General features: G+C 33.7%; 1 protein-coding gene and 1 long non-coding RNA gene across 10 annotated transcripts; one reads left to right on the top strand and one right to left on the bottom strand.

Moving 5' to 3' along the window:
- Positions 1–1,431: 1,431 nt before the first annotated feature.
- LOC147407684 (putative serine/threonine-protein kinase PBL21) lies at positions 1,432–8,140 on the top strand. Of its 7 annotated transcripts, none has more exons than XM_086436373.1 (8): positions 1,432–1,973; positions 2,066–2,101; positions 2,209–2,393; positions 2,701–2,890; positions 5,592–5,983; positions 7,492–7,575; positions 7,657–7,756; positions 7,883–8,140. In XM_086436373.1, exons 1-6 carry the CDS (start codon positions 1,874–1,876, stop codon positions 7,552–7,554), a joined length of 966 nt encoding a protein of 321 aa, XP_086292499.1. In that variant the 5' UTR covers positions 1,432–1,873; the 3' UTR covers positions 7,555–7,575; positions 7,657–7,756; positions 7,883–8,140. The 7 variants fall into 7 exon arrangements, with proteins under 7 accessions (XP_086292499.1, XP_086292498.1, XP_086292497.1 ...); XM_086436370.1 differs by adding an exon at positions 6,439–6,906 and having other exon boundaries at positions 1,436–1,973; positions 7,657–8,140; XM_086436369.1 differs by adding an exon at positions 6,439–6,906 and having other exon boundaries at positions 1,436–1,973; positions 7,492–7,756.
- A 1,229-nt stretch (positions 8,141–9,369) lies between these two features.
- Positions 9,370–11,725, bottom strand: LOC147407683 (uncharacterized). Of its 3 annotated transcripts, none has more exons than XR_015176847.1 (3): positions 11,659–11,724; positions 11,519–11,590; positions 9,370–9,608 (listed from the first exon to the last, which is right to left on the bottom strand). It is a non-coding gene; the product is annotated as an uncharacterized LOC147407683 (long non-coding RNA). The 3 variants fall into 3 exon arrangements; XR_015176845.1 differs by having other exon boundaries at positions 9,511–9,627; positions 11,659–11,725; XR_015176846.1 differs by lacking the exon at positions 9,370–9,608 and adding an exon at positions 11,154–11,290 and having other exon boundaries at positions 11,659–11,723.
- Positions 11,726–13,585: the final 1,860 nt, after the last annotated feature.

Genomic DNA, 13,585 nt, shown 5'->3' with positions numbered 1-13,585 from the left:
CTAGAAAATACATTGTCGAGATATTTAAATCGCAATTATTGGATTTTGGGTCTACAAATCTAGATCATGAGTCGTGTTCATCACTCATTATTTACTTACTTTTAAATATAATTCTAATTTTTCTTATTAGAAAGTGGAATAGTGACTCAATGGTTAAACAAAAATTCCATTACAGCGTAAGGGTAATTACGTAATTTAACTGTCTCCTATCAAAATGTTTATATGCAGAACGAAAGGGAGGTCTGACAGAGATGGAGAGCGATGTGCAACAGTAATTTCAGGAAGTGGGCCCCACAAGAGAGAGAGAGAGAGAGAAAAAAAAAAAAAGAGAGGGAGAAGAGCTAATATAAACACCGATAAAACCATGGTTTTTAAACTCGGTATTTGGTCTCGTCTCGTTCACCTCTGATACCGAGTTGACTCGGACGATACGTCTCGTCTCGTCGAGTCGTCTCGTTCAACATTGAAACAATGGTTTTTAACCATTTAAAAAATCTAAAAAAATCTGAAAAATTCAGGAAAAATTCAAAATTGATTCCTAGTAAAAAATGAACCCCACAAAAAATATAAAATTAAAAAAAAGTTCATAATATACCTATCAATCAAATTCTAGATAATTAAATAAGGGTCCCGTTCAATGGCTAATTTTTTGGCAAAACATTTTTCAAAACATGACTTAGAAGTTTTGGAATGGGCTAATTTTTGGTGAGGATGATCTCTACGGTGAGGAGATCATCATCACCCAAAATCAGCCCATTCCAAAACTTCTAACCCCATAAAAAATAATTTACAAAAAATGAATGGTCCACGATTTTTCAACTTGTAAACATGGGTTAGAAGTTTTGGACTGGGCTGATTTTTTGTGAGGATGATCTCCTCACTGTAGAGATCATCCTCACAAAAAATCAGTCCATTCCAAAACTTCTAACTCATGTTTTGAAAAATGTTTTACCAAAAAGTTAGTCATTGAACGTTACCCATTAAATAAAACACATGTTTCCTAAAGATTAGTATAAATTTCTAATGAAATTTTCATCAAAAAACTTCTAAAGAAAAAATAAAACAAATTATCAAAAATACATTTAAGTATTTATCACAACAAATTACAAACTCATTTGTAACTTTTTTTTTTTTTCGCAAAACTCGGTTGACTCGGTTAACTCGGACGAGATTTTGAAAATCTCGTCCGATACAACTCGTTTGTCTCGCGAGTTAATGTAAAATTTATAATGTCTCGGATATCTCGTTTGTCTCGGACGAGTTTTGCGAAAATATCGTCCGAGACGACTCGCATATCTCACGATACGCGGTTGTCTCATGACTCATTGTGAGTTTGTATCGTTAGGCTGCGATACCGAGTTAACTCGGGCGATACGTCTCGGTCTCGGACGAGTTTAAAAACCATGGATAAAACTGGCGCTAAGACGGGACTTGGGACTTGGGACTTGGGAGAGAGCTAAATATAACAACAGCCTCTGAAAAAATCCTAGACGACTCATTCTCTCACCACCACAACTTTCTTCTCTCCGATTTTGGGGATTTTTTCTGTTAGATTTCTGTTTAATTTTTATTTTTATAATTATGTCACTATTTTTAGTTCACATTCGCAATTCCAGTATCTCAATCCCTTTTCTTCTTTTTCTTAATTTTTATTTTTATTTTTGTGGTTGAATTTTAAACTGGTTCTTGAAGCTTTCTCCTCCCTCAAGCTTTTGTTTGGGGACTGAAGCTTCAATTCGTGGTTAGGTTTTTTTTTTTTTGGTGGTGGTGATGACGATTCATTTGTGATGGGGTTTTGGGCCAAATTGGAGATTGTTATCTGGTTGGTGTTTTGAATTAGGGTTAGGGTTTGGTTTGTTTCTCTGTTGTCCAGATGAATTGTTTTTCTTGCACGAGTGTTCACCGCAAGGACGTAAGTAAGATCGAAGACAGCACCCGCATTCGATCCAGATCTCGTTATTCTGTCGATTCAGGTATATCTTTCTCATTCTCCATCTTTTTTTATGTGTGTGTGTTTATAATAATTTTTGATTGGTTTTGATTCGAATTTTGCGTGGATTTTCAGGAAGTGGGAGAGGGAAGGCGTCTTTCAATAGTGGTGGTAAGGATGACTACAAAAGTGGAAAATGCAGCTTTATTCTGTAGTTCTCAATTTTTGAGAATTCGTTGGCTTATGGTCTTGTTTCATTCTCCGATGAAATTGTGCAGAAAATGCGAGGAGGAAAGCTTCATTTAATGGTAGAGGGAAGGATAACAACAATCCAACATCTAATGCAGCTCATAGCTTCACATTCCGCGAACTTGCAACTGCAACCAGAAATTTTAAGCCTAATAATTTAATTGGCGAAGGAGGTTTTGGAAGGGTTTATAAAGGGCGCCTCGAAACAGGCCAGGCAAGTTTTTTTCTTATGCCTCATTTATTCAAATCATGGAATAATTTACATAGAATACTGTTGATTTGATTAATAATTGCATAATTGATGAATTTGAATTATTGAGTGTTTGAGGTTTTAGCTCAATTGGTTGACATTCTTTACTACAAGCATAAAATCTTGGTTTGAACCTTACCAAATTAGCTATTAAAAAAAAAACTTTGAATTATTGATTTAAAAAAGCAGGAAAAATGTCGTGCACAGTGGATTCGGGTGATTAATTTTAATACGAATTAAATGATTGATGTTTTTGAATTTGGCTGAGCAGATTGTTGCGGTTAAACAACTTGATCAGAACAGCCTTCAGGGGAATCAGGAATTTATTGTGGAGGTTCTAATGTTAAGCCTTCTCCACCATTCTAATCTGGTCAACTTGATTGGCTATTGCACTGATGGAGATCAGAGGCTTTTGGTTTATGAGTATATGCCAATGGGAAGTGTCGAAGATCATCTGTTTGGTAAGCCTCTTGAAACAACATGTAGTTTCGTTTTCTTGATTTTAATTTGTTCAGTTTTTTTTTCTTTTTGTTCATTCTCGAGCCTCATATGTCATTGATGGTTTCCTTGTTCACTTCATTGCATTTCCTAATGAACATAATCTGATTCGGATTAGCACAATGTTGTCAAGCATAGATCATTGATGAGGAGCTTACATTTGTCTTTCTGTTGTTTATCCTTGTTTACAGGCATCAACTTCCTAAGACAGGTTGTGTTGTGTTATCTCTTGGTTCATTGTATGAAATTTTCTATACTTTATTATTATAAAAGGGAAAAACAATCTCATTTTCTCCCCCTTTTTGGTTATGTAGTGAACAATGTCATTCACCCATCTAAACTAACCTAATTGTAGGTTTTTAATGACCAAAGTACTTTGAATCTATAACCTAATTTTTTTTACTTTAATTTGAAATGTAAACAATCGATCTCCCAAAAAGTATCACATAGAGTTGGTTGTTCTTGAAAATAACTTTACATACATTCGAGAGCGCGTCTATTGTATACTTCAGACAAAAATCTATATCTTCAAAAAGTTGATAGCATGATACTTCCTGTGGGATTTGAAGATATAGAACATTTTTCTTGTTGTCTATTATTCTCTTCTTCATTTGGATTTCTGTACCGGATTCCAGCATGGCTAATGCTCCTTCAATCTTTAGATTCTTAATTTGAATGGTCTTTCACTTTGCATTGCATTGGCTATTGCGGAGGAGGAATTTGTTTTCTTACCCCATCATTTCTGCAATGTATTGTCAAGATATGTAACCGCACCATTACCTCCAACTCCTCGTTGGTGAGTTATATGTCAAAAACACTATGACACTCAAATTAAACTCAGAATAATGCAATACGGGACAAAAGATATGGGGAGGAAACATGATATTCCTCACACTCGTGAACTATGCAAAGAACCAAGGAGGCTTGAGCTGTACTATTACTTAAGACTACGTGTTGACAGGCTACGTGCCAAAGACACTCCGATACTGAAATTATGCATTCATCAATTCTGTGCAAATGAATATTTTTGTTTATCTCTACTTAAATATTTTCTCATGTACATATATTTTAGCAAGTTTGGATTTCCCATGATTTTCAGGGTTTCCCTTTTATTCCCTTCTATGTTAGTAGTTTACTTGAGATTAAGGATTTTCCCATGATCCCTTTCCATTTTTTCAGTTTGTTGCCATTTTACTTGCCTGTCACCCCTATAGTATCGGTAGTTAAGAATCTCAAAAGGACATGCATCTCGAAGCAACATGTTTATGCTTGGGATGAAATATTATTTTTGTTATCTCATTTATTATACAATATACATTTGATGATAAGTTTTTTCCTTAGATTGGCTACTCAGGTTAAAATTTGGTTGGGAGCTTTTGTAGTCCCCACCTTCTAGATCAATTTATTGTGTCATGCTAGTCTGGTGCATAGTCACCCAGTCGGAGTTTGGAGTAAGTCAGAAAGGGGAAAAATCAGAAAAATGGTAATGTCATGAAAAAAATTCAAATAAAGAGGGGGAAATCTAGCTAGGGTTAGGGTTCCGTATTGTTCCTACTTGGTAGTGTTCTCATATTATAGTATTATGTCCACTACATAGGCAAGGTTTATATCGTTCAAAATATTAAAAAAAAAAAAAAAATCATGCCTCCCAAGTTAGAATCCATCAACTGGTCAAAAACATCAAATCAATGTCACCTCATTTACATCATTATTATCTTATGTCTTATCGGTAAAATGGCCACCATGATCTTCATCAAGGTCATATTATCTTAATAGAGCATCAACGTCATATTTCTTTTTTCCCAATTTGATCGTAAAATTCATTATTTAATTGTGAAGTCCATAAAAGTCGTGTCTTATTGAAAAGTTGCATTTAAATCGATTAGGGAAAAGTCAAGATTTAATCGCGCGACTTTTTTAGTAAGTTGGGGACTTTGGTGACTATGGTCTGATGTATAAATCATTTGTGCTTCATGAGATTCTGACATACCTTGTGTTATCTCTGCCACTGTCCTTATAGGCGGGGCTTAGTCAATGCAAGAGAGGATATGTAACAGAGCCACTAGCAAACTAAACGTAGGAGCAAACGTAGGCCCTGACTACACTCCACTTGACGTTGCTTACTTCTATCAAGTATCAAGTTCCGTCAGTTAAGCCAAAAACACGGGGTTTATATAAATAATTGTTTAATGGATTGGTGTAGTGTTTTGCCCTATTTAATCATGTCTTTAAGTTTAGTGGGAAAACATAGTAGGATTAGAAGCTTGGTTCCTGCTTGGTAATCGGTGCTTGTGCATGGCCACTTAAATTATTTTTTGACAAGATGTACGATGACTCTGTGAGTTGCCTGCTAGTGTTGTCATTCTGCATCTCTATTTGAAACAAGTATCTAGGTTTCTGAGGAATGAGGCCCCAATGCATGTGCATGATAATACATCATTGAGACCATCACTTGCCCATAGTGATCATGCCAAAGAGAACCCACCTATGCAATAAGTTGTAAAAGTAGCTTTCAAGAAAACCTCACTATTCTGTTTTTGTTGTTTATTTAAACAAATTTTCTGCTTAAAAAATACCATACACTTGCGATTACGTACACTGCATGTAGATGTGGTTTGAGTACCTTGTAAAAGTTTGAAGCTTTAATAATCTTCTAATTTTCAGAGGTGGATTCCGACAAAGAGCCACTGGCATGGAACACACGGATAAAGATAGCTGTTGGTGCTGCCCGGGGCCTTGAGTATCTGCATTGCAAAGCAAACCCACCTGTTATTTACCGTGACTTGAAATCTGCAAATATATTGTTGGACAATGACTTCAATCCCAAACTTTCTGATTTTGGACTTGCTAAATTAGGACCTGTTGGTGATAAAACTCATGTTTCTACAAGGGTTATGGGGACATATGGTTATTGTGCCCCTGAATATGCCATGAGTGGCAAGCTGACGCTCAAGTCCGATATCTATAGCTTTGGAGTGGTCTTGTTAGAGTTGATTACTGGACGGAAAACAATTGACTGTACTAAGAAGCAAGGCGAGCAGAATCTTGTTTCTTGGGTAAGTTCCCCATCATTGCTTGTCATTGATTTTTGAATCTTTGGTTATTATAGTGCCATTTAACTAACTTACACACTTGTTGAAATATTTTATATTTTGAATTATGAGTTTAAAAGAGGAAGAGGGCATTGATTGAGGTAGTGAGAGCAGATTTTGAAACCCTTGAATTAACATAAGTGATGGCCTAAATCACTTGATTGGTTGATATTTTTCTAACTTTATATCTCATTAGTTACTGTGAGGCAATTTTGACCTGGAGTGAACTTAACTGGGAGCCAACTCTGAACCCAAAGACTTGAACAGTTAAACTCGTGCCTTCAGGGGTGGTGCAGTAATATGTCAGAACAAAAAAAAAATGTCTTTTGAACTGAAATTAACACTTTGTCAAAGTTATTTCATGTAAGTAAATGTCATGAGTATGTACTTGTTAACCCTGTCTTTTTCCTCTATTCCAGTCCCGTCCTTTCTTCAGGGACCGGAGGAAATTCATTCAGTTGGTTGATCCCCTATTGCAAGGCCGCTTCCCTGTACGCTGTTTGCACCATGCGATTGCAATAACTGCAATGTGTCTCCAAGAGCAGCCAAATTTTCGACCCCTCATAGGTGATGTTGTTGTAGCACTTGAGTACTTGTCCTCTCAACCATACAACTCAGAAACCCGTACTGCCGGTGGGACACGCAGTCCACCACCACCACCATCTCCTTCACAATGGAACAACAGGGGTGTTCTTTCTCGGGAACCAGATGTTCGGATGAGTTCTGCATCTGTTTAACCGTTATGAAGTACAAATTGATATGAGATTTCGGATATAATAGAAGGCACCATCTTATGTGAGGTTCTTTTAGTATTGATTGGTAATAGCAGGATTACTAAAATAAGTGGGAACAGAGAGGGCCGTGGTGTTGTTGACAGAAAGGAGAAGGTAGGAAGGCTTCCTGCAATGTTGCATGGGTCCATTCATCATTGCTTGTTTATTTGTGTTATTTTGCTCGAAGGTTGTATTGCATGTGTTTTCTCTAATGCCTGGGTAAAGAAATACTGTTCAATAACCAAACCATTCTAAACATACTTGTAACCATTTTTGTGGTTTTTGAAGTTAAAATGAAAATAAACCTTTTAGGTATTAAATAATCTCACTCAAGAAAGGGACAAACAGAGCCTCTGTTAATCTGGATGCTTTGAGTACATAGTTTCAGCTCCTTTAATATGAATGAATTCTTCTGACCTTAACTTTGTTCCAACTCCTTCCCCTTTTCTATGAAAATCTGTTTCTCTTCAACAGCTTTTGGTTTCACAGACCCTTTTTTTTTGGGGGGGGGGGGGGGGGGGATTTGGTTTTTTCCGAGAGCTACAAGTTTGTCTATTAGAAGAAATTTAAGCCATCTAGAACTCATTATCCATAACCCCCATCAAAGTGCTTCCTACTTTTTGCAACACTTTCCATGCATAACTTCTTGTGTAAAATTGGATCCCTAACTGGTGCACGTTTTGGTGTCTACTTCCACAGTTGTTGCTTGCGATGTTGAAGAAAGCAGGAGACCTGTTCCAATATAACTTTGTAGTAAGATGATGTGTATGTATATATTCAAGGGTAAGCTTGTGTGGATTGGCTTGAAGAATTAAGGAAGAAATCGATTCCACGATCTTTAATGCTTTCTGTTTAATGGAATAGCTTTGTGGAGGTGGACTTGAAAGAACGGTTTTCAGCCATTGGCAGGATGGATTGAGCGAGTCCATTGGGAAGTGATTGGTGGACAGAAAGATGAGCTTTGGCATGTTCTTGGAGATCTTCAAATGGATAATATTCTTTTATTTGTAATCAGATTGAATTGTGTTTTCTTGAAGGAATGTTTAAGATCAGAATCCATAAGAGCTCTAAACATGTTTTTTTTGCTCAGGTTGCTTTCTACCATCGAAGTTGTTTTCAGCATTGTACCAGCTAGCTTAGTTGGTAAGTCTATCCGCGATGATACCATAGATCTGAGTTCTTTTCCCGCCCATCACCAAGTTACTGATCCTATTTAAAACGGGCTTTACCGATCAGAGACAAGAAGAAAAGAAAGGTATTCTATCATTATCATGATCGAAGCCTTATCCCTAAGATTTATTGTCGGTTAAATGAATTTTGTTCATCCATTTAATTATGTCTTGAACCACATCTTTGTTCATATCTGCTCTCACTATCGCAATTCAACTTGCATATTACTTTTTATTGTTAAGAAAAACAGGTGCAAATGAACCAAGAAAATGAATCAACAAAACAATCAAGAGATGCAATCACACAAAGAAACACAAATTTTACGTGGTTCCCTCAAGAATGAGGTTCACAGATCACACTGATTCCACTATGAAGAGAAAACTCGTAATTACAAATTACACCCTTACATAAAAAATGAGAAATATAAATACTCTAGGAAACCTAATTAGGGTTTTACATAATATTAGTGAAATTATGAACATAATCTTGGGAATTTTCTTTCGAGGTTTTGTCCCCAAACCCCTCAGCGAGCTTGACCGGTGTGAAGGTGTGGCTTGATTTACAGTACCTCCTTGTGAACCAATTCTATTAGGCTCCACAAACCACAACACTTATTTGGATTGAAATCGATTTTCGATGAACATGATTGCAACTAATCATTTTCCTACACAAGAAAGAATGTATTATTTTTTACCACAGTCTAGATTCCAAATCGACAGAGCACACACCCTGATAATAGTGAGAGAGCAACAAGATTATGTACTGCAAATTCTCCAGAGAATAAATTTGCTTGGATTAGTTTCAAACCTGGAAGACAAAATGAACTTCCAGTTTTGACGGAAAGTTGGAAGTTGGTTTCAATTTGTTTGGATCAGCTTCGCCGATACCCCCCCCCCCCCCCCCCCCCCCCCCCCCCCCCTTAAAAAAAAAAAAAAACTATGGGTAGGAGTTGAAACGATGCTAAACCTGAGACAACATGTTTATTCAACAAGAGAGAACATTCAAGAACCACCATTCAAATATGGTTCATGTTTTTTTTTTTCTTTTTTTTTTTCACAAAGCGCGTTTAAAACATGTCTTGTATCTCTGACGATTAAAACAATTAAATGATACGACTTTTTCAAAAAGTTGCATTTTCTTGAAGAAGTCACGTTTTTTTTTTTCACATTATTTTAGGAAAAAAAAAAGACTAAACACATTCTCTTTTTAATGTGGGACTTGATACATAAAAGAATTTGGTTGTCACACCCCAAGATCTGAAATCGATATTATCCCAAATCTCAAGGGTGATTTACCACAATTAACCCAATAATGAAGTAAATTTTTAAAAAAAAAAATCTAACTTTTCACAATCATAAAGAAACTTTTAAGATATCAACTGCACCAATTTTCAATAATTCCCACTTATATATTTACATTCACGCCATATTTCCTCAAGTTACACCATCTGATTTTAGAAAGTTTACTATACAATTATTTTTTCCAATATAAAGATCTAACACCCATTCCACAAAGGAAAGTATACAAACTATAGCAAAAAATTCCTATGAGGTTGTAAGTAAAATTCCACATCAATTATACTTCCAAAAAATAAACTCCTCCCAAACTGGAGCGGATCCTCTGTATTGCGTCTTCACTGCAGTTCTCTGTACTAACTTTTGTCAGCTGAGATTGACATCGTGAAAACAAAAGAGCCAGCCTTGTATGAATCATGGTGTAGATCAGATTTATATATATATATATATATATATATTGAAAAAAAATTTAGAATTCTTGAAGACTGATGAAGGCTTTGAAGATGGACGGTCCATGACCTCCAATGTTTTAATGAAAAAGATTTTGTGGATATGTGACATAGCTGTCCTTCAATCGTCAAATATCACTATAGGGTATTGCAGGGAAAACGCACTATAAAATATCCGCTCTCTTTGTAAATCGGTCTCCAAAAAATATAACACTCATGTGTCAACGACTATCAGTCAATCTACAAAATTATGAAAGTTTGATCTTGACAATCCAATAAATAATTTCCTACCTATAATAAAGTTTTGAATAGGATAAAAACATGTGTCATCTTAAATAATTCGTATGATTGCAATTATAGATGTGGAATTGTATAATTTTTACGTCAATCAAAATTATATGCCAAAAATGAAATAAACATAAAATCCAAATGGAATCTACTTCACCCAAATTATAATTTGTATAATTTACAAAGGAAATAAATAAAATTTCCTAATTTAAAGTTCATATAAATATTCAATTCTTAACATAATAAGATTATTTATAATAATACCTCGCACTGAATATCATAAGCATGCTTTCCAGTTAGGTGAGTTGGAATCCACACAATGACCCGAAGGTCACACATTCAAAACTAGGGGAGTTGAGCCCACATAAACCACTTGACCAATAATGAGTTCAAGGTCTTGCACCCAATGGAATGCTCATCACTTTTGTAAATGCTCAGTAAGCCGATATTGTATCTCAACTTATCAGATCAAATTCCACAAATTTATTGATTAAATTTAATAATCTAATATGATTAACTTTGGCACATAAACTCTTCTTTTATTTTATTTTATCTCGGATTCCAACTATATGATTTATATCAATTAAATCAATTAAAAGGAATTTTAGTTTATAAATAATAATCACTTAGGATCAATTCTATCTCAATTCCTATTCCAAATCTGGTAAATCCAATAAAACTTTAAAATCATAAATCTAATTTCTTTACATAAATTTTAGGTGTAATTATAAAAAAAAAAAATACTTAATTTAAATATTATTTATTAAAATAATAATATTTTTTATAAATTAATCGAAATGAACTTATTTCAATACTTAAAATAAAACTGTCGAAATTTTTATTTTTATTTCTTTATTTTAAATTTTCAATGTCAAAATGTTTTTAATCAAATTTTCGATACTTTATACGTGATGAAATTTTTTTATGTTATTTTTTTTACCGTTAATTTTAATTTTACTATGTAAGGAAAAAGAAAAGGACGCACGGGTGTCGGTAAAAAACAGTGCATTTAATTAGGATCATTCTAAATCAATTGTGTGATGTGAGTAGCTAGAAGAGTGATAACAATTAAAATGAATTTTAACATTTTTACTTCTCACAAATTTCACACGCATTTTTTATTTTAACCAACTAGTTCTGACACCCACTAACATGTGCATGCGCTTCCCTGCAAAAATTTCTACACGGAATCTCCTACAAAGGGGTAGGTTTAGAGTGCCGGTTGTCTGCGCGCGTGCATTTAGGCCTGTCAACGGATATGTATTCGATTGGATAGTACTATATCCGAATTTGAATCTGAAAAAAAAAAATAATATCTGAATTCGAATTCGAATCCGATCGGATATTCCTAATAAATATTTGAATTCAAATTCGAAAAATATATCGGATATCTGATAATTTCTGATCCAAAAAAAATCCTGCAAAATACCATCGTTTTCAATCTGTCAGAGTTCGCACAGTCGAAACTCCCGAAAAATCACTCTGACTGGTTCGAAGAGAGAGAGAAAGTAAGTGAATATATACCTGTAATCTCGTCAGTCGGAGAAGATGTATCGGAGTTCGCACAGTCGAAACTCGAAACCCTAAGATTTCCTCCTAAAAAATCATTCTGACTGATTTGAATCAGATCGGAGAGAGAAAGAGAGAGAGAGAGAGAGAGGTACCTGATGCTCGTCGGGCGGAGAAGACAGTGTTGCGGAGTTCGATCAAAATTCATCGTTCCGAATCCGTCACTGGTTTGTCTCGTTTTAGCCAGTTAGAGAAGATAAAGTTTAAAAGATAATATTTAGTTGTATAACACGAATACGCATCTCCATATATACATATGTAAAATTTTTGTTGTAAAACATAAATACATGATATATATATATATATTATATCGGAGTGGATATTATCGAATCGGATATCGCGATATTCGAATTCGTATCCGAAACGCATTCGAATTTTAAAATGACATCCGAATCCAATATTAGAAAATTTCGAATAATATCCGATTTTTCAAATTCGAATTCAGATTTCGACTATCCATTGACACCCCTACGTGCATTTACCAAATTCTATAGAATAATGTGTTATAACTATAGATTTCAATGATGGAGAACGAAATTTTATCATTATTGCCCTCACAATTATTTTTTCACTGTTAATTGCCCTCACAACTATTTTTTTCATTCTTAATTATTCTCACAATTTTTTTTTCTACTCTTAATTGCCCCTACATGAGCAAAATCCTAGTTTCGTCACTGCTCCTACGCCATCATTTTCTCTCGAGTCGTCCTACATTGCCAGAGTTGGAGATTGGGTCCAACAATGAGTTGACCTGGTAATGCCCAAGTATTCATAAATTTATTTTCTTGAGGTACAATTTATAAAATCAACGATTTTTTTTATATTTTCAGGTCAAGTCAATGTTGGATCCGCTATCCAACGCAGGAAGTAAAGCATTTTCCTTTTATCTCAGGTCTAATCTTTTAATCCTCTACATGTAAAGTTTTTAATAAGTTTACAGCTTTGTGATTGAACTCACAATAAAAGATGGACATTTAAGAACAACAATAAATAAATAAATAGATTACATTTAAATTATATCTTAAAAAATTAAAAAAAATTCGACACTTAAAATATCAAAATTTTAATTTAAAAAAATACACTTAAAATATCAAAATTTTAATTTAAAAAAATACACTTAAAATATCAAAAATTTGATTAAGAAAAGAAAATAAAATTTTGATAATTTAAGTATTGCAAATTTGAAATAGAAAATAAAAAAATATATATTTTAACAGTTTACATGTCGAAATAGATTATTTCAATAAATTTACAAAAAATATTACTTTTTTTCTATAAATAATATTTAAATTAATTTTTTATTTTTTTGATAACTACCCCTAAATTTTATAATATTTAATTTGTAACACTTGAAATTTTAAATTTAACAATTTATAGTAACCTTAATTTATTAAATAATATATCAAAACAATCCAACAAATATGACAACACAATTATCTTAAGAAACAATATATTTTGATTATGAAGTCGATGAAATTCATGTATTTTCTATTATTTTTAACATAAATAACTGAATTAAATATTTTTAAAATTATCAAAACTGTAAAATATATAAAGACTTATTTAGATCACCATTGATGACTTGATAGTTCGATAAAAAAAACAATGAATCATCAAAATTGATGAATTTTCAGCCAAAATTCCTATTTTCTTTTTGTTCTCTCTCTCCTTTATTTCCTTTTATATTCTTTGTTGTCGGTTGCTGGGACGAACAAAAGAGGGTTGGGCCCTCATCTTATTTAAATAACATAAATTTGGTGTGATCCCCCACTAAACCCAACAGTCTCACCTCTACTCCACGGTATCATAAAGCTTAATATAATAATATATAAATTAAACTTCGACCCCAACTTTAATATAATATAAATTTAACCTTAACTTTGAAAAGTTATTACATTGGTGGTTCGTAAAATGAAAAAAATATGGGATGATGATAATATCTTGATTTATGGTTTTTCATATTTTCAATAATGTATTATTTTGAACAAAAAATATATTGATGAGTAAATTACATTGGTTAAT

Source organism: Akebia trifoliata, chromosome 3 (assembly GCF_017979445.1).
Source record: "Akebia trifoliata isolate Shusen 1 chromosome 3, ASM1797944v1, whole genome shotgun sequence".
NCBI classification, from domain to species: Eukaryota; Viridiplantae; Streptophyta; class Magnoliopsida; order Ranunculales; family Lardizabalaceae; genus Akebia; species Akebia trifoliata.
The sequence above is the reverse complement of the archived record's forward strand: the minus strand, read 5'-3'. Positions and strand labels throughout refer to the sequence as shown.